General features: G+C 64.4%; 2 protein-coding genes across 2 annotated transcripts; both read right to left on the bottom strand.

Annotated features, from left to right (window-relative positions):
• Positions 1–5,269: 5,269 nt before the first annotated feature.
• On the bottom strand, positions 5,270–7,678 carry LOC116419569 (retinitis pigmentosa 1-like 1 protein). The gene is made up of 3 exons (XM_031940292.1): positions 7,493–7,678; positions 7,160–7,246; positions 5,270–6,860 (listed from the first exon to the last, which is right to left on the bottom strand). Exons 1-3 carry the CDS (start codon positions 7,676–7,678, stop codon positions 6,000–6,002), a joined length of 1,134 nt encoding a protein of 377 aa, XP_031796152.1. The 3' UTR covers positions 5,270–5,999.
• Positions 7,679–7,750: 72 nt separating this feature from the next.
• Positions 7,751–16,821, bottom strand: PDK4 (pyruvate dehydrogenase kinase 4). The gene is made up of 11 exons (XM_031940763.1): positions 16,483–16,821; positions 15,945–16,086; positions 14,445–14,516; positions 13,654–13,838; positions 13,475–13,561; positions 13,152–13,229; positions 11,953–12,029; positions 10,313–10,411; positions 10,080–10,190; positions 9,763–9,876; positions 7,751–9,031 (listed from the first exon to the last, which is right to left on the bottom strand). Exons 1-11 carry the CDS (start codon positions 16,622–16,624, stop codon positions 8,888–8,890), a joined length of 1,251 nt encoding a protein of 416 aa, XP_031796623.1. The 5' UTR covers positions 16,625–16,821; the 3' UTR covers positions 7,751–8,887.
• Between the last annotated feature and the right edge of the window lie 987 nt (positions 16,822–17,808).

The following is a 17,808-nucleotide window of genomic DNA, read 5'->3' as shown; positions in this document are numbered from 1 at the left end:
TCATTTGTTTGTTTATTTATTACTCTCCCCTCTCACCCCAGAAGCTGTTGTGTTCATTCATTGATTGATTTATGTCTTTATCCATTCATTGACTCACTGCTTTATTTGTTTATTTATGTATTTCTCACTCTCCCCTCTCTCCAGGCCGCACTAGGCCACAGACTTGCCCTGGAAGCCCCCATCATCTCTCTGTACCTTACCCCAGAGTGACAACCGAGCTCCTCTGAGTGGGCGCGTTTCTGGAGGCCCAGGGGTGCAGCCTCCATCCCTGAGGGCAGGGCCTCCTGGCTGCTGTATTAGGCAGGAGAAGGGACACAGATGTGGGCAGGGGTTCCTGCCCTACGCTGTTGCCATGGTTTCCCTTCCCTGTGCCAGCCCTCGTCCCCTCCCCCTGGGACCACGGGGTCTCCCTCCAGCAGGATGGAGTCGCTGGGAGAAATGGGCCCCGCTTGGGACCTCTCAGACCTTGGTTCCTGAGCGTTCCTTTCATTTCACCCAAAGGCCCGGGACCGTTAGGTCTCCCCGCTCTGTTGGCACAGAGGGGGCGGCTTGCCAAGGTCACTGGCAAAGCCACAAGCTGAACTCTGGCCCTCTGCTGCCCGTCTGGAGCCAGTGACCCCAGCCAGAGACGTAGGAGGCCATGCTTCCCCCCAGCGATCGGAACACACATGCATGTTCCTATGCACGTGTTCTGCACACGCATGCTCCCATGCATGTGTTCCTGCACACATGTGTTCCTGCACACACATGTATGCATGAGGTGCCACTTTCTCAACCTGGTTCTTCTGAATTCTCGGGGGGGGGAGGGTGCGAAGGGAAGAGGCCCCCAGAAATCAGTCAGAGGATGCATGGAGCTTGAACCCTGGCCCTGGAGGCTCCCGCCTGGCCAGTCTGGGCCCTGGAGGCTCCCCAGCCTGGCCTGGTCTAGCCAGCCTCCACCCCCCCCCCCAGGTGTGGCCAGTTCCCCCTTTCTACAGATCCCCACATGGAGCCAGCCCGCCCAGTTCCTGCTGGAGGCCCATGAAGGGAGGCTGACAGCCCACATCCTGGGGGGGGGGGTACCACAGGGACTTGCACTCTTGGCCTCGATCTCTACCCTCACCTAGAAATAGCCGTTTGTTGCTATTGCCCGCCCTGGCCCTTTGGCCACAGGGTGACAAGGAACCTGTGTCCCTGAGAGAAAAGCAGTGACTGAGGGGACGGGGAATAGGAAAGGGGAGGGAGGCAGAGCCTCTGAGGCAGAGGCTCCCGGTGACCCCTGCCCTGCCCGGGGCTCTGCAAGTCCCAGGGACCCCCGAGCTCTGAGCCGCCCGCCCAGGGAGGGGATGCTGCCGCCCCATGGCCAAGGTCACCCAGCCCGAGTGACTGGTAGCACTCCCAAGAGTACCCCGGCAGGGGGCTCTCCAGGCCACTGGAGCCCCTTCCAGCCCTTGGCTTTCTTTGAGGGGAGGGCTAGCCTTTCCCGCCCCCCCCCCCCCCCGAACTTGCTGAGCGGGACCCGGGGCGGCCCTCTCCCTATTTTGCAGCAGAGAAGGCACAGACTCACTGGGGTTCAGGGTCACCTGCCAGCAAGTGGCGGGGCCAGGCGGGAGGCATTTAGGGTTAGGGTTAGAGTCGGGAGTCGGGTTAGAGTCGGGTTAGAGTCGGGTTAGAGTCGGGGGTTAGAGTCTGGAGTCGGGTTAGAGTCGGGAGTCGGGTTAGAGTCGGGTTAGAGTCGGGTTAGAGTCGGGGGTTAGAGTCGGGAGTCGGGTTAGAGTCGGGAGTCGGGAGGCATTTAGGGTTAGCCCCCTGGCACAGCTCGCCGGCTCTCTGGCCCAGTGGGCCTGTTCCCCCAGTTCTGGGGGAAGGGTCAGACTGAGGGTGTCGCTGGCGTGAGGAGCTCCCCTGAATGCTCTGACAGAGGAGCAGTGGCCTCCACTGGAGGTGGGGTCTGAGGCTCCCTTTGGAGCCCATTCTGAGCCAAGCCCCCCTCCCCCAGCAGGAGCACCAGCTGGGGCTGGGCCTTAGCGCCCTGCCGTAGGATCTCAGGTGAAACCCCTTGCTTGGGGGCCCAGCTCTCCGGGCCCTTGCTTTTCCTCATTACCCCAAGGATTTCTGGGGGTCTGTGGGCAGTTGGGGGCAGCCGGGGGGCAGCTGAGTGCTCCCTTGCCAAGGAAGCTTGCCCTGGCTGCCCCAGGAACCTGGCTCGATTTAGGAAGAGACAGGAGAGCCTCCTGAGGAGCCTTTAGGCCAAAGAACGACCTCAGAGACCCTCAAGTAACCCACCTACCAGAGTAGGTACAGATGAGCAAATCCCTGAACTTGTTCAACTGGGAGTCAGTGGAAGGTGAGGGGAGACGGTCCAGGGCTGCACCCACCCCCTCCTGCCCCCAGGCCTGTGACTGACATGTCCTGGGCCCCCTCCTGCCTCCAGGCCTGTGACTGACATGTCCTGGGCCCCCTCCTGCCCCCAGGCCTGGGCCCTGGCCCCTCCCGCAGGAGGCTCAGCTATGAGTCACTCCTTTTTTCCTCTCTTTTGATGGCCTTTCAGGTGCCTGTTTCAGGAAGGCCTTGCCCCCGGTGGCAGGTGCAGGATTGCCGACAGAAGCAGGATCTCTATATTTAAACCCGGCCCGGGATGGCGGGAGCGAGTCAGGACCTGCAGGAGGCGCTAAGAGGGGCCACCATGACTCAGCCCGGGCTCCCCACTCATAAACATGTTTACCAGGCCTTGGAGCTCCGGGCAGGGAACAGGCTGTCCTTTCTGGGCGGCTGCCAGAGCGGGGCAGTTCCAAGAAGGGGAGGGGCAGCTGTGGCCTCTCTGCCCAGTGGCCGACATGCCCCGGCCTCCGAGGACAGCCCACGGCACAGCCCCGGCCTCCCTCCTTCCTGTGTGGGGATTGAACCAGGGCTCCTCTGGCAGCGGGCCAAAGGCCAGGGGGCACTCGGTTCCCAGAGGCCCATGGGCCCCAGCCCGGAGGCAAGGCCCCCCAGAGTGTGGTGCGCCCCACTCCCCCGCCTCTCAACCTCTGCTCTGGGTCCACAGGTTACTTAAAAGTGGCCGGGGAGGCCGAGGTGGGACGGAAACTGCCTCCTCAGCTCTGCTGAAGTTCCTCCTTGTGGTGCTGCATCAGGTCACCTGGCCTACTTCCCGAGTGCTCACTGGCTGCCGGGCCCAAGGCGCCGGGGATGTGAGGAGAAGCAAGGACCACCTGCCCCCGGCCGCAGGGGCTGATGGGAGAGGAGCCCGGGCAGGGAGCCAGGTCCCAGCTAGCTCCAGGCAGGACCAGTGAGGGCTGGCTTGGGATGAGGAAAAAAGGGCAGGAAGCTGGTTCTCCTGCTTCTCTCTGGGCTATGAGGCCTTGGTCTCCTTCCTGTCCTTGTCCCCTGTCAGGAGGTGCCAGGCTGGCACGACAAGCGCTGGCAGTGCCCACCCCTGCTCCCTGGCCAGTTCGGGGCCCAGCGTGCATCACCACAGGTCAATCACTGGGGTCACGGAGCTCACGACCTCCCAGGGCTATGCTGGGAGCCCCTTCTGCCCACCTCCCTGCCCGCCCCGTGGCCCCTCTGCCTCTGAGTCTGCAGAAAGCTCTGGGCTGACCCAGGCGGAGCAGCCCAGGACCTCCCCGGAGCCCGAGTCTCGTGGTCCTGGAGCCAGTGAAGCACCCCCCCCCCGCCCCCGCTGGGAGGGGAGCACTTGGGCAGAGGATGGGGGCAGAGGGAGGGGGCCATCTAAGAGCCAGGGATCAGGGCCCCGCCGCGGGTCGTTACGACCCTGATGAAGAGCTAGGCCTGGGGCAGAGCAATGGCTGGGGAAGGGGTGAGCCCAGGGAGCCCCTGGAGGTAAGGAGCCGTGAGAAGGAAGCCCCCGCAAGGATCAGGAGAGGAAATGGGGCGGGGACAGGGGAAGCGAGTTCGGCTGCCCGCGTCCTGCTTTGGGGAATGTGGGAGCACATTTCGGGGAGGAGCTCCCAGGCGGGGAAACAGGTGAGTCTGGAACCCAGTCCCGGCCAACCACGCCCTGCGCTGTCCAATCAAACCCTCCGCTGCCAACCACGCCCTCAGCACGGCTTCGCAGAAGCGGGGCGCCCAGGTTCTCCGCCGCCCTGTGCAGCCGCCCCATCTCTGCCGCCCTCGCTGCAGCTCCGAAGGATCCGTTTAGCTGGATTGGGATTCTGCCCCCTCCCTCTCTCTCGGCATTGGCGCCAGTCCCCGCTCCCCGCGGCCCCCCCCCCCAGGTCAGCCGTTGTCTCTGTTCAGACGGTCCCCAAATCCGTGGCTCCCGCCCTGCCAGAGCCGCTCCTTCTGCTTCCCGACGCCTTCCCTCCGCCCCCGGCCCCCCATTGGGGGGTCCACGAATGGGTTCCACCCGTGGCCTGCCTCAGGCCTCATACACACACACACACACACACACCGCCCCAGGCCATCTACCTCTCAGCCGTGGGACCGATCTTCCTGACCCGACCCATGTCCCGCCGCCCTCAATACCCACTCAGTGGGCACAAACACCGTCCCCTCTGGGTGGACGGACACCGTCCAAGTCAAGGGTGTTCCTCCGTTCCGGACTACTCTAGCACTCTGGCGAGAGCGAGCCATTCCGCTGCTGTGAACCCCGCTGGGCAGCGTCCCGACCTCCACTCCTCCCGACCTCCCGCTGGGGGCTGGGGGCTCCCGCGCCCTTCCTCGGCGCTGTTGGCCGGCGGCGCACCCGTTTGCATGTACTTCTGCTCGCACTGTATTTCTAGAGCGAGTCCAGCACAGGATGAATAATAAAGGCCTTGGAGCCAGTCCCGCTTCTCGGCTCCCTGGATTCTTCCCACACAAAGCTTGGGGAGTTTCTCACGGCTCCTGCGCCCCACGACGGCCCGTTCGGACGGGGCTGCGGGCGGCTACGGGGGGAAGGGGGGGTGAAGGCCTCCCGCGGCTCAGAATCGGCAGATTTGTGACGGGAGCAGCTTCCACGAATGGGTTCCACCCGTGGGCTGTCGGGCCCTGGCGCTTCCTGGTCCGTGACTCTCCACGAAGCTTTAAGGCCGGTACTAGGCCGGAGGTTGCCCAAGTCCCGAATTCTTTCAAGGGTGACATCACATGGTCTACTTGAACCCCGGCAACAATTACCCCCAGAATTAGGGAATGGGGCAAGTGGGACATGGGCTCAGGTCAGGAGCGAGAGCTGGAAGGACAGGCCGTAGGGAGGGCAGGCCGGGGACTTCCATATTTCATCTCCAGTGGGGAACTGAAGCTTCCCTTTAACCCAAATGATTCCAGCACTTCAGGACACCAGCCGCACTAATTGTAAAAATATTTATTACAAAAGGTCTCTAATATGTACAAAGCTTAATCCACACGGCAATGACTTTACAATTGCACCATACTCTCTTCAGGTCTGCAGCACCAGCAGCCAGAGCCAGCGGTCCCGCCCGATCTCCCGGACTGAGCTCTCCCTCTCCCTGGGGCTGAGCTCTCCCTCTCCCCCGGGGCGGAGCTTTTCCTCCCTCCGGGGCTGAGCTCTCCCTCTCCCCCGGGGCTGAGCTTTCCCTCCCTCCGGGACTGAGCTCTCCCTCCGTCCCGGGCTGAGCTTTCCCTCCCTCTGGGACTGAGCTTTCACTCCCTCCGGGACTGAGCTCTCCCTCTCCCCCGGGGCTAAGCTTTCCCTCCCTCCGGGACTGAGCTCTCCCTCCCTCCGGGGCTGAGCTGTCCCTCCCTCCGGGACTGAGCTCTCCCTCCGTCCCGGACTGAGCTTTCCCTCCCTCTGGGACTGAGCTTTCGCTCCCTCCGGGACTGAGTTCTCCCTCCCTCCGGGGCTGAGCTGTCCCTCCCTCCGGGACTGAGCTCTCCCTCCGCCCCGGGCTGAGCTTTCCCTCCCTCTGGGACTGAGCTTTCCCTCCCTCCGGGACTGAGCTCTCCCTCTCCCTGGGGCTGAGCTCTCCCTCTCCCCCGGGGCTGAGCTTTCCCTCCCTCCGGGACTGAGCTCTCCCTCCGTCCCGGGCTGAGCTTTCCCTCCCTCTGGGACTGAGCTTTCACTCCCTCCGGGACTGAGCCCTCCCTCTCCCCCGGGGCTGAGCTTTCCCTCCCTCTGGGATTGAGCTGTCCCTCCCTCCGGGACTGAGCTCTCCCTCTCCCTGGGGCTGAGCTCTCCCTCTCCCCCGGGGCTGAGCTTTTCCTCCCTCCGGGGCTGAGCTCTCCCTCCGTCCCGGGCTGAGCTTTCCCTCCCTCTGGGACTGAGCTGTCCCTCCCTCCGGGACTGAGCTCTCCCTCTCCCTGGGGCTGAGCTCTCCCTCTCCCCCGGGGCTGAGCTTTCCCTCCCTCCGGGACTGAGCTCTCCCTCCGTCCCGGGCTGAGCTTTCCCTCCCTCTGGGACTGAGCTTTCGCTCCCTCCGGGACTGAGCTCTCCCTCTCCCCCGGGGCTGAGCTTTCCCTCCCTCCGGGACTGAGCTCTCCCTCCCTCCGGGGCTGAGCTTTCCCTCCCTCCGGGGCTGAGCTCTCCCTCCGTCCCGGACTGAGCTTTCCCTCCCTCTGGGACTGAGCTTTCCCTCCCTCCGGGACTGAGCTCTCCCTCCCTCCGGGGCTGAGCTGTCCCTCCCTCCGGGACTGAGCTCTCCCTCTCCCCCGGGGCTGAGCTTTCCCTCCCTCTGGGATTGAGCTGTCCCTCCCTCCGGGACTGAGCTCTCCCTCTCCCTGGGGCTGAGCTCTCCCTCTCCCCCGGGGCTGAGCTTTTCCTCCCTCCGGGGCTGAGCTCTCCCTCCGTCCCGGGCTGAGCTTTCCCTCCCTCTGGGACTGAGCTGTCCCTCCCTCCGGGACTGAGCTCTCCCTCTCCCCCGGGGCTGAGCTTTCCCTCCCTCCGGGACTGAGCTGTCCCTCCCTCCGGGACTGAGCTCTCCCTCCGTGAGCTCTCTCCCGGGCTGAGCTTTCCCTCCCTCTGGGACTCCCTCCCTGGGGCTGAGCTTCACTCCCTCCGGGACTGGCTCTCCCTCTCCCCCGGGGCTGAGCTTTCCCTCCCTCTGGGATTGAGCTGTCCCTCCCTCCGGGACTGAGCTCTCCCTCTCCCTGGGGCTGAGCTCTCCCTCTCCCCCGGGGCTGAGCTTTTCCTCCCTCCGGGGCTGAGCTCTCCCTCCGTCCCGGGCTGAGCTTTCCCTCCCTCTGGGACTGAGCTTTTGCTCCCTCCGGGACTGAGCTCTCCCTCTCCCTGGGGCTGAGCTCTCCCTCTCCCCCGGGGCTGAACTTTTCCTCCCTCCGGGGCTGAGCTTTCCCTCCCTCCTGGACTGCTCTCTCACTCTCCCTCCCTCCCGGAGCACGGGTGGGCCACTGCCCCAGTGTGTGGGCAGCCACGCCCCCTGGGCCAGGACATCGGGCTCGCTGGCTGGGGGGCGCTCCCCGCTCCGGGCGGCCCGCCTGCCCCCTCCCCGCCTGAGAGGGACCCTCGTTACTTCAGCCCCCGCGTGACTGAGGAGTCTGTGCTGGCCAGAATCCAGCGGCTATTCTGCGAAAGGCAACCCTAACCCTAAATGCAAACCCGCAGGAACCAAACTGCTGCAGCCTCCGGCAGGGGGCAGGACCGGCCTGGAGCCCCCGGCTCCTCTCCCAGGGCCCGCCGTTCCTTTGCCCGCTGTCTGTCCACACGCTCGGCCGCAGGGTCACCTGCTGGGGCTCCCGCCCCTTGGATCCTCCTCCATATCCTGAGAACACTCAGGGGGCACATCCTCAACACCCCCACCCCGCCTGGGGTCAGACTTCTGCCTCGCCTTCTACTTCCACTTTCCTCAAATCCACGAAACCGTCTCGGGGGCCGACTCTATCCCATCCTGAGCCTTCTCCCATTGGCCACGGACAGCTGGGGGCCACCCTGCGGCAGGGGTAGACGGCTCTGCCCTCCTCCCACATAGAGTGACCTTCCTGCGCCCACCCCGCCCCCTTGGGCAGGCATCCTCCACAGTTAAGGCACAAGCCCACCCAGGCCCCAGAGCCCGGAGGCTGAAGATAACTGGCTGGGGGAGGAACCCCACCCACTAAGGGACAGAGGCCTTGGTCATAGGCTGCCTACCCTTGTTCTGGGGTTTATCAATACCAGGCTAAAGCACACATGGCCGTTTCCAAGGAGGGGCTCCTGACTTGTGCCTTTCTGACAGCCGGCAAACAAGGGGACAGCTGGCATGGGACAGTCCAGTGGGCATGGGACAGTCTGGCCAGCACGGGACAGTCTGGCTGGCACGGGATGGTCCGGCTGGCACAGGATGGTCTGGCTGGCATAGAACAGTCCAGTGGGCATGGAACAGTCGGGCTGGCATGGAATGGTCTGGCTGGCATGGGATGGTCCGGCTGGCATGGAACAGTCCAGTGGGCATGGGACAGTCCAGTGGGCATGGGACAGTCCGGCTTCCATGGGATGTCTGGCTACCATGGGACGGTCTGGCTACCATGGGACGGTCTGGCTGGCATGGGATGGTCCAGCTGGCACGGGGTGGTCTGGCTGGCATAGAACAGTCCAGTGGGCACAGGACAGTCCAGTGGGCACGGGACAGTCCAGCCAGCATGAAACAGTCCGGTTGGCATGGGATGGTCTGGCACAGGACGGTCCACAGCAAAACCCTATGCACTCCTGCTTCTCAAACAATCGGCACCACATCAGGGCAGACTGTGGGGCTGAGTGGAGGCTCCGGGGCCTCCCAGGTCCCTCTCCTCTCGGGGTGCAGGGAGGAAGGGGGCAGCCTCTCTGCCTGCCCTGGGCTGGCCCTCGGGAGCTGCCCGCCAGGTCCTCCCAAGAACTCGCATGCAGTCGGTCCACAGGGCACTCACACACACATGTCCCTGTCCCTTTGGACCAGGATTCGGACCCAGACGGCCTCGCTTTCCGTTCCCACCCAAGTCTGCAGGCCCCATGTTCTCCAAAGCACCGTAGCTTGGGCCTGGCTCACATGGCCACCTTCTCCTTGGCGAGATTCCTGGGCTCCTTGCTCGGGGTGCACCAGTCCCCTGCCTCCGGGCCGGCCTGGTAATGTTTGAAGGCCGACTTGTTGAACACAGGCAGCTTTTCTATGGACTCGGAAGACAGGGCCTGCACGTGGGAAACACGCACATGGGAAACACGCACATGAGAGCATTGGGGGGGGGGATTCCGTGGGTGGAAGCCTGTGGGTGGGAATGGCGTAAAGGAGCCTGGGCTGCCTTGTCCTGAGGGAGATGGGAGCTCCCTATGGGCAGAGACTGGGCATCCAGTAAGCACCTACAGCTTCTTTCCTTCCTGTATACAACAGGTGAGTAAGAAAGCCTCCATGGGGGCTTGCCTCCAGCCAGCCCCGTCAGGAGCTCTCCTCCCTGCCCCCAGGACCCCCCCCCTGCCCCCGGCCTCCAGGGAAGCCCTCTCCCAGAGCGTTCCCCATGGGGCCCAAGGCGGCCTGGGATGGGCCCCTGCAGTCCTGTTCCACTGTGAATACTCCCAATGACAGATCACGGGTTTGTGAGGCGCCAATGGCTCCCCCCGGCAGCCCAGGGACCTCGCCCAAAGGCTCCATCTCCCCCGCCCCTCCAGAGCAGACCCGGGACGCACCCCCGGCCCCAGCCACAGTGCGCCCCCGACTCCCCGTGGGGCCCAGGTTCCAGCCCCCGGCGACCGAGTGGACGCTTCTGCCAGACTGCCTGGTCTCCCAGAAGCTCCGGCCTTCCCGGGGATGCTCATTCCTGTGGGGGACCCCCCATACAGACACCAGGCTGAGACTCAGCCAGCCTCTGGGCAGCGCGGATAGCTCTGAGAGGAGGGAGGCGCTTGGAGGGTCCCACAGGCCCTACCTTTAAGTAGATGATTGCGTCCGTTCCGTAACCCGACAACGAATAGAGATTCAGGTCCCCTTGAAAGTACTTGGCGTAGAGACGGGAAATCGGCAAGCCGTACCCAAAACCAGCCTGAGGGGGGGAGACGGAGACTCATGGGCCCCCATCCCCCAGAGCAGGCCAGAATCGGGGCTCTCCTCCAGCCCCCCCCAGTCTCCCCATCCGGATCTCCTGGATCCTTCCCAGCCCACCATTCCCTCCTCTAAAATGAGGGGAGGGCAGTTCCTCTCTGTCCTCAGTGACCACCACTGCCCCGCCCTGCCCCAGACCCTTACCAAAGGAGCATTCCTGGAGTTATCCATCACGGGGGTGGGGGCCGTCGTGTAGGTGTAGCTGAAGAGACGGTCGATGATCCTCAGTGGAACCCCGCCCCCTCGGTCTGAAATCTGTAAGGAGAGGAGAACCCTCAGTGGTCCAGAGCCCCCCACAGCCGCCCCAAGGCTGCAGAGCTGTCGGGCCTGCCTTGGCGCCCACCCCCCAATGCCGAGGGAGGGGACCAGGCGCTTGCCTTGATGGTCAGATCTTCGTTTCCCAGAACAACAGTGACCTCAATGGGCGTGAGCGAGGGCTGGCTTTCCTGGTGCTCCACCGTGGCCCTCATGGCATTCTGGGGAGAAAAGCCAGGAGACCCTGAACTCCACGACATCCATGTTGGGGACAGTTAGCGGGAGTCAGGCTTTGCTCCATTTAAAATAAGGGGAACCTAATGGCAGAGAGGGGCAAGGCGGGGGCCCACTTCTGAGACATCGGCAGCCCCCTGGACAACTGGCAGCTCTAGGGGAGGAGCAGGAAGACCGAGGGCTCCGCCTGGGGGCTTTCCCGATGGTCACCAAGAAAGGAAGTGACTGTGGGCTGCTGGGGTCAGTCTCGTAGCCAAGGAGCACTCAGAGAGCGCGTTCCCCTTCTTGTATCATCCTGCTGTGGGGGGGGGGCTGACGGTCAGAGAGCACACGGCAAGGAGCCCCCATTTGGCCCGAGGCAGCCCGAGCTGGCTCAGCGTTTGCTTTCCAAAGCCAAGGTTCTGCTGCCGCCCCCCCTGGCTCCCGCTCTCATTTCCCCCCCAGCATCCTTGGGATGGCTTAACTCGGGGAGTTTGGGCTCCAGTCAGGGAGGGAGCATGAACCCCGTCCTCCTTATTTGGGGCCTTTCACATACTCAGAGTGACAGCTGGAGGTTTCACTGGCCAGGCCGTTCCTTCCTGCAGGCAGCCCCAGGCTCCAGGCCTGGGCCAAGCCTGCCACAGAAGCCCTGGAGCCCACACGTGCACTGCAGGGAAGCTCTAGCTCTTGGACCCCCCTTTCCACAGGAGGTCCAACAATGGGCAGGGGTGTCCCGGGGGGGGAGGGGAGGGGATCAGCGTGTGGGGGTGAGCTGGGAACTAACCACCAAACTCATTCAACCCGGCAGAGCCCTGCCCCCAGGCTTGCCCTCCCCCACTCTGCGCCAAGAAGGGCTCAGAAAACTGGCTATTTTCCCCAAATCTCTGATTGGACCAGATATCCCATCCTGCCATATGGAAAGTACTTTCTTAGACTGAAGGGAAGCCCCCAAAGCCCACTCACAGCCCGGAATCTGGAGCAGGGCTGAGGTGGCTCATTTGGGATGTTGCTTGTTGAAGGAGCGAGGGAATGGATGGATGGATGTACAGGTGCATGGATGGATGGAAAGATGGATGGAAGGATGGCTGGCTGGCTGGAAGGATGGATGTACAGGTGCATGGATGGATGAAAGGATGGATGGAAGGATGGATGATGAATGGATGGAAGGATGGATGGATGGATGGATGGATGGAAGGATGGATGTACAGGTGCATGGATGGATGAAAGGATGGATGGAAGGATGGATGGATGGATGGATGGATGGAAGGATGGATGGAGATGGATGGAAGGATGGATACAGGTGCATGGATGGATGAAAGGATGGATGGAAGGATGGATGGATGGATGGATGGATGGAAGGATGGATGGATGGATGGATGGAAGGATGGATGATGAATGGATGGAAGGATGGATGGATGGATGGATGGAAGGATGGATGGATGGGTGGATGCCCACAGCATGTCTAACAACCTTCTACCTGTGCCCTGAAGGAATACCTAGGGCATCTGGGAGTGGGATGAGCAATCTTTCTTGGGGTGGGATGCCTTACCTTAAAGAGCTCAAACAGCATGTGGTGAAGGTGTGAGGGGACATAGACGATATGAATGGGCTGGTCAGGTACCTTTCCTGTGAAGAAAAGAAAGCAAACTGTCCAAGAACTGGAAAAGAAAGGATTTGCATAAAACCATCAAACCCATTCCTGCTCATCGGAGTGCCCACACGTGCAAGGACACTGGTCACTGGTCCAATGCCCTGCCAGAGCCGCAGGGGGCACCTGCACCCCATCTGAGGGTCCAGAAGCCACTGAGTCAGGGCTGGGCAGAGCCTCCAGGACTGAGGAGATTACGGACACCCTGAGAGGATCTAGACTTTGCCCACATTGAGCATTTTGAACATGAGAAAGCCCGCTGGCAAAGCAGAGCCAATCTGGACTTCCTGGGGCCGGGAGAAGGGCCTTGCCCAGGATCGAGAACCCAGATTGTGCCGGCTCCAAGCCCAGCCTGGGCGCCCCTCCCCTCTGCTGCCTCCGCGTAGATCAGGACAGAGGTCAGCCACATTCTAGCCCTCACTGGCTGGTCCCAGGTTCCCATTTCTCGCGATATCAAAACTGAAGCTTTGGTCAGTTTTCTGAAGCCGTGTAGTAAGTCCAAGTGTAGACCAGGTCTAAGTGTTACCAAAAGGCTGATGGGTGGAGGAGAAAAATCAAAAACCCTAACTCCTTTCCACTCCGGAAGGATGGCGTCTCTCCTTTCAGCCACGGACTTTGGTCTCATCTGCCTGTGAGCCCGGAGCGCCAGAGAATGCTCCAGAATCCCCGCTTGTGCCAGAAGCCCGCGTCCCTTTGAGTGAACTCGGGGTCATGAGCCTGGCTGGCGTCATCCATCTCTGCCCAGCCCATCCCCCACTCCCTAAATCCTCCTGCTCTGACCTCAGTCTTCAAAGAAGTGGGTGCATGACTAACGGGTTAGCTCCTCCCCCGGATCCAAGCCTTCCCCAAAATAACAAGGAAAAGGATTTGAGCTTAGGCTGGCACCAGGCTCTCCCAACCGAGGCTCAGGTCAAGGCGGAGCCCAGGGAAGGAGGGCCTGGGGAGGCTGAGGGGCTCCTGGGCTACCCCAGGGAGGCGAGCAGGGGCTGAGGGGCCCCTGGGCAACCCCAGGGAGGCAAGCAGGGGCTGAGCTTGTGCTCGGGCGGCTGCTCACAGGCTGGAGGAGGGAGTGCCTCCTGTGGGTGTCTGGCCGCGCTTACCGTTCACTTGGGTTAGCTTCAGTTCAGGAGAAACGAGGTAATACTGGTCACAGAGCATGCGGGCACTCTCGTAGGCATCTGTAACACACACGTCCATCCCTTAACTGTCCCTGCCCGAGGGGGGCTCTCCCCTGCATCGCTATCGGAGGCCCCGGTGCCTTCAGACACACTTCCCCACCCCCTTATGTCCCCTCCAGTGTGTCTCATGGGGGAGGAGCCCACTCCTGACCCAGGCCCCCCCCCTCCCCACGGCTGAACTGACACAGCTCCCGCTCCTCTTCCCCGCCCCCCCCCCCCCCCGGGGCTTGCACTTGTGCCTGTACCTTGGACCACAGCAACCACATCACACTGGGGGTCGATGCTTCCGATGTGCGTGGGGTTTCCCGTCTTCGAATCGCTAAATATGAGAACTGTTGGAGTAATCACGGGAGCAGTGTCAGCAAAGGCGGCCCTGGCGGCCCCCCCGGGCCCGTTCCGAGTGCTGGGGAACCCTGATACTCACTGTGCTGGTTCATGAGCATTCGGGTGGAGATGCGGTTCATGTAGAACCTGTCCAGGAAGTACTGCAGGTTCTGGTTGGTGACCGGGTCGACAGCGCCCGAGTCCTTGTACTCGATGATGCCCTGGGCCATGGTGGGAACCACGTCGTGGTGCCGGTTCCGGACCTTGATCAGCGCATCTACAAAGCTGGAGCCGCGGCAGAGTCAGGAAGAGCCCAGCATGGGGGGAGGGGGCACCTGGTGGCTGTGGGCCCGGCCTCCAGCCCTAGGTCTGCCCTCTCCCCAGCGGAAAAGTTTCAGAACCTCCCCGAGCCCCGGGACCGAGGCAGGATGGGGCAGCTCGGGGCTGAGAAGGGGCCGGCGGGAGCTGCCGCCTTAGCCCGGACTGGCTGCCCATGCTGCCGGAGACGTGGGTCACTGACTCCCCAGCGGCTCCAGCCTCCACCCCCATTGGCGTGGGTGGTCAAGCACCCTCCGACCCCGGTACCCGCCACAGAGCGTTCCTGCCTCCGACAAAGGAAGTCAGGCCATCCCCGGGGGCTCGCCCCTCTTGGCCAAATGCCAGACACGCAGCTTCTTGGACTCAATCGCCAGCACTTTGAACCCGGCCCCTCCTCTGCAAAGCTGGATGGGGGGGGAGGTGCATGACGGACTGGGGTCCCTGAATGCTTCTGCTTTTGGATCTAAGCACCCAGAAGGCCATGGGCAGCGTTCCCCGCTGTCCAGGCCAGGAGCCGGTACCCGGGTGGGCCGACCCGGGTGAGCCAGTCTCTCCAAGGGAAAGGGCACTTACTCAGACAGAGCCTTGTGATCCTCCGGGCTCTTCTCGTGGAACTCCACCAAGTCCATGAGGCTCTGGATGTACCTGAGACGGAACAGCCTGGAGTCAGGAGCCAAGCGTGGCTGACCTTTTCCAAGCAAGCCCGGGCGGCCAGAGGTTCTGAAAGTTACAGTGGAGCCTTGGGAGCGGCAAGAGTGCCGACCCACTGGGGAAGCTGCCTCGGACACTCTCTGAGCGGACCCCAAAGATCAGCAGCCCAAGCCCCTGGGTGGGTGGGTGGCAGGGGGAGCCAGGGGGCTCACCCTGTTGTTTCCTGGGGGGCTCTCCCCTTTGCTCCCCCGGGGAGGGCTTTCCCTTGTTTCCTGGGGGGGCACTTCCCTTTGCTCCCCCGAGGTAGGCTTTCCCCTTTGTTTCCCAGGAGGGGGGACTCTCCCCTTTGTTCCCCGGGGAGGGAACTGCCCAGACCTCCCTGCTCTCCTGACTGCCCTGACCGCCCTCCTCCCTGCAGTCACTCCTGCCAATTTCCACCCATCTTCTCATCGGGGGGGGTGTGTCCTGGGGAGACCCCAGGGGCCTGGGCACCAGCTCCCTTACAAGGCTTCCTTCTGAGCCTGGCCTTGGCGCTTGGGCTACTTTCCCCTGAACTCCCGGGGGCAGCTCCGTCTCTGTAAACATTCTCCTGTAGCTCCTGACACCATCCCAAGAGCCTCCAGGGGAGGGAAGGGGACAGCGGCTGTGAGAAGGCTTCAGAAATGGAATCTGCCTCTTGCCGGGATGCTGGCCCTCATGGGCCTCCTGGAGCTGCTGGGACTTCCTGCCTAGCCCCTTACCCCTGTTACTGGTGCCATGGCCGTGCCCTGGGTTCCAGCCCGAGTTCTGCCCTCTCCCGGTGCCCGGGCCCTGACCAGGGTGAAATTCCCTCCTCGGTACAAGGAGGAAGCTGGGAAACAGTCCCCGCCGGCCACATTTGGCGTCACCGACCCCGTCCAGCCCCCGCCGTGTGAGGGCGCTCCATGGCTGGTCGGCCGAGCCGGGAAGGCGGGCAGTGCCCCTGGCGGGCGGGCAGAGCCCCCGGCGGGCGGGCAGTGTCCCTGGCGGGCGGGCAGAGCCCCTGGCGGGCAGTGCCCCGGCAGGCGGGCAGAGCCCCCGGCGGGCGGGCAGTGTCCCCGGCGGGCGGGCAGAGCCCCCGGCGGGCGGGCAGAGCCCCCGGCGGGCGGGCAGTGTCCCCGGCGGGCGGGCAGTGCCCCCGGCGGGCGGGCAGTGTCCCCGGCGGGCGGGCAGTGTCCCCGGCGGGCGGGCAGAGCCCCCGGCGGGCGGGCAGAGCCCCGGCGGGCGGGCAGTGCCCCCGGCGGGCGGGCAGTGCCCCCGGCGGGCGGGCAGTGTCCCCGGCGGGCGGGCAGTGTCCCCGGCGGGCGGGCAGAGCCCCCGGCGGGCGGGCAGTGTCCCCGGCGGGCGGGCAGAGCCCCTGGCGGGCGGGCAGTGTCCTTGGCGGACGGGCGCCCCGCTACTCACCAGCTCCTCACCAGCTGCACGGAGGAGGTCTTCACCAGGCGGTCCGGGAGGATGTCGATCTCTTTCAGGATGTTGGCCAGCCTCACGGGCAGCTCCTGCCTCAGGAAGGCGAAGGACGTCCTCTCACAGGCGTTGTCGGAGCCTGGAGAAGGGAGCCACCTTGCTTATTCCCCGAGGGCTGGGCCGGAGGGAGGGGCTGGCCTGGACCCTGGCTCCCTTGGGCACGCAGACCACCCACCTCTGGCCCCGCCGGCCGGGAGCCCCAGCTTTGGCGGGCAGGGCGCCAGGGAGAGACCGGCCCTGGCAGGGGAAATCCCCCCGCCCCTTGCACTGGCTGCCCCCCCATTCCCCTGCAGGGACCCGCTTTCAGACGGGAGCCCCAGGGGATCCCTCGCAGGGGAGGCTCCCGCGGCGCCCTCCCTCTCCCCCTGCGGCCCCCGCCCCTCTGTCAGGGAGGACCAGCCGCCTGGCGCCCCCAAGTCGGAATGGAGGGGACGACACTGCCGCCGGGGGCGCCCCGAGCCCAGCCCCGGCTCACCGAAGTCCAGCAGCTGCTTCATGGACAGCGGGGACGGGCTGTAGCGGGAGAAGCGCTCCACCGTGCGCGGGACCGGGGCCACGGACGCGGCGGCGGCCGAGGAGCCGGACGCGCCGCGGAGCACGATGCGCGCAGCGCGCATCCCGGGGGCTTGGCTGGCGGCGGCCGGGGGGCTCGGGACGCGGGGTCTGCCTGCGGCAGGGGCTCGCGGGGGTCTCCCCGGACGGGAGGCCGCTGCTCAGTCCTCAGGGGCGACTTCAGAGTCCCGGCGCCGCTCGGTCACTGCGCCTCTGGGGGACCCCGGCGGCCCGGGCTTTTGTTGGGCCCCCGGCCCCGGGCCCGCCCCCAGGACTGTGTGACGCCACAGCGAGAGGCAGGCCTGGAACGCCCACTCCCCAATCAGCTGCGGAGGCTTCTCCCGCCCCTCCCCCTTCCCGGGCAAAGAGCAGACTAAGACGGGGGACTCCCCCCTCCTGGAAATTCTGGGAGCTGGGAGGGCCGCGCGCTCATTGGTCCGCGCTGGAGCGGCCTTTGACAGCAGCGATCAATCGGAGGAGAGCATGGTTTGGGGTAAACAGCCCCACCCGGCGAGCCTGGTTGGGGCCCCGGAATGGCACGTGAGAGGCCACTATAGTCTTTTGGGAAGTCTACTTGATCTTCCGGGCAGGGAAAGGGCCGCAGAGGAGGCCTTGGACGCCGCGAGCATCACCTGAGGCCGGGCCTGGGACTCAGAGCCTTCCACGTGCTCCCCCCTCCCCTCCCCCCTCCGACCCTGGCCCGGGCCTGGGACTGAGTCTTCCCCGTGCTCCCTCCCGTCCTGGACCTGGGACTCAGAGGCTTCCACGTGCTCCCTCCTATCCTGGCCCTGGCCCGGGCCTGGGACTGAGTCTTCCCCGTGCTCCCTCCCCTCCTGGACCTGGGACTGAGTCTTCCCCGTGCTCCCTCCCCTCCTGGACCTGGGACTGAGTCTTCCCCGTGCTCCCTCCTATCCTGGCCCTGGGACTTAGAGGCTTCCACGTGCTCCCTCCTATCCTGGCCCTGGCCCGGGCCTGGGACTGAGTCTTCCCCGTGCTCCCTCCTATCCTGGCCCTGGGACTTAGAGGCTTCCACGTGCTCCCTCCTATCCTGGCCCTGGCGGCCTGGGACTGGTCTTCCCCGTGCTCCCTCCTATCCCTGGCCCTGGGACTCAGAGGCTTCACGTGCTCCCTCCTATCCTGGCTGGCGGGACCTGGAGACTCAGAGCCTTCCGCGTCCCCACCTTCCCTCCTTTCCCCCCTTCCCTCCCCCTCCGACCCTGGCCCGGGCCTGGGACTGAAGTCTTCCCGT

Source organism: Sarcophilus harrisii, chromosome 5 (assembly GCF_902635505.1).
Source record: "Sarcophilus harrisii chromosome 5, mSarHar1.11, whole genome shotgun sequence".
Classification (NCBI taxonomy): domain Eukaryota; kingdom Metazoa; phylum Chordata; class Mammalia; order Dasyuromorphia; family Dasyuridae; genus Sarcophilus; species Sarcophilus harrisii.
The sequence above is the reverse complement of the archived record's forward strand: the minus strand, read 5'-3'. Positions and strand labels throughout refer to the sequence as shown.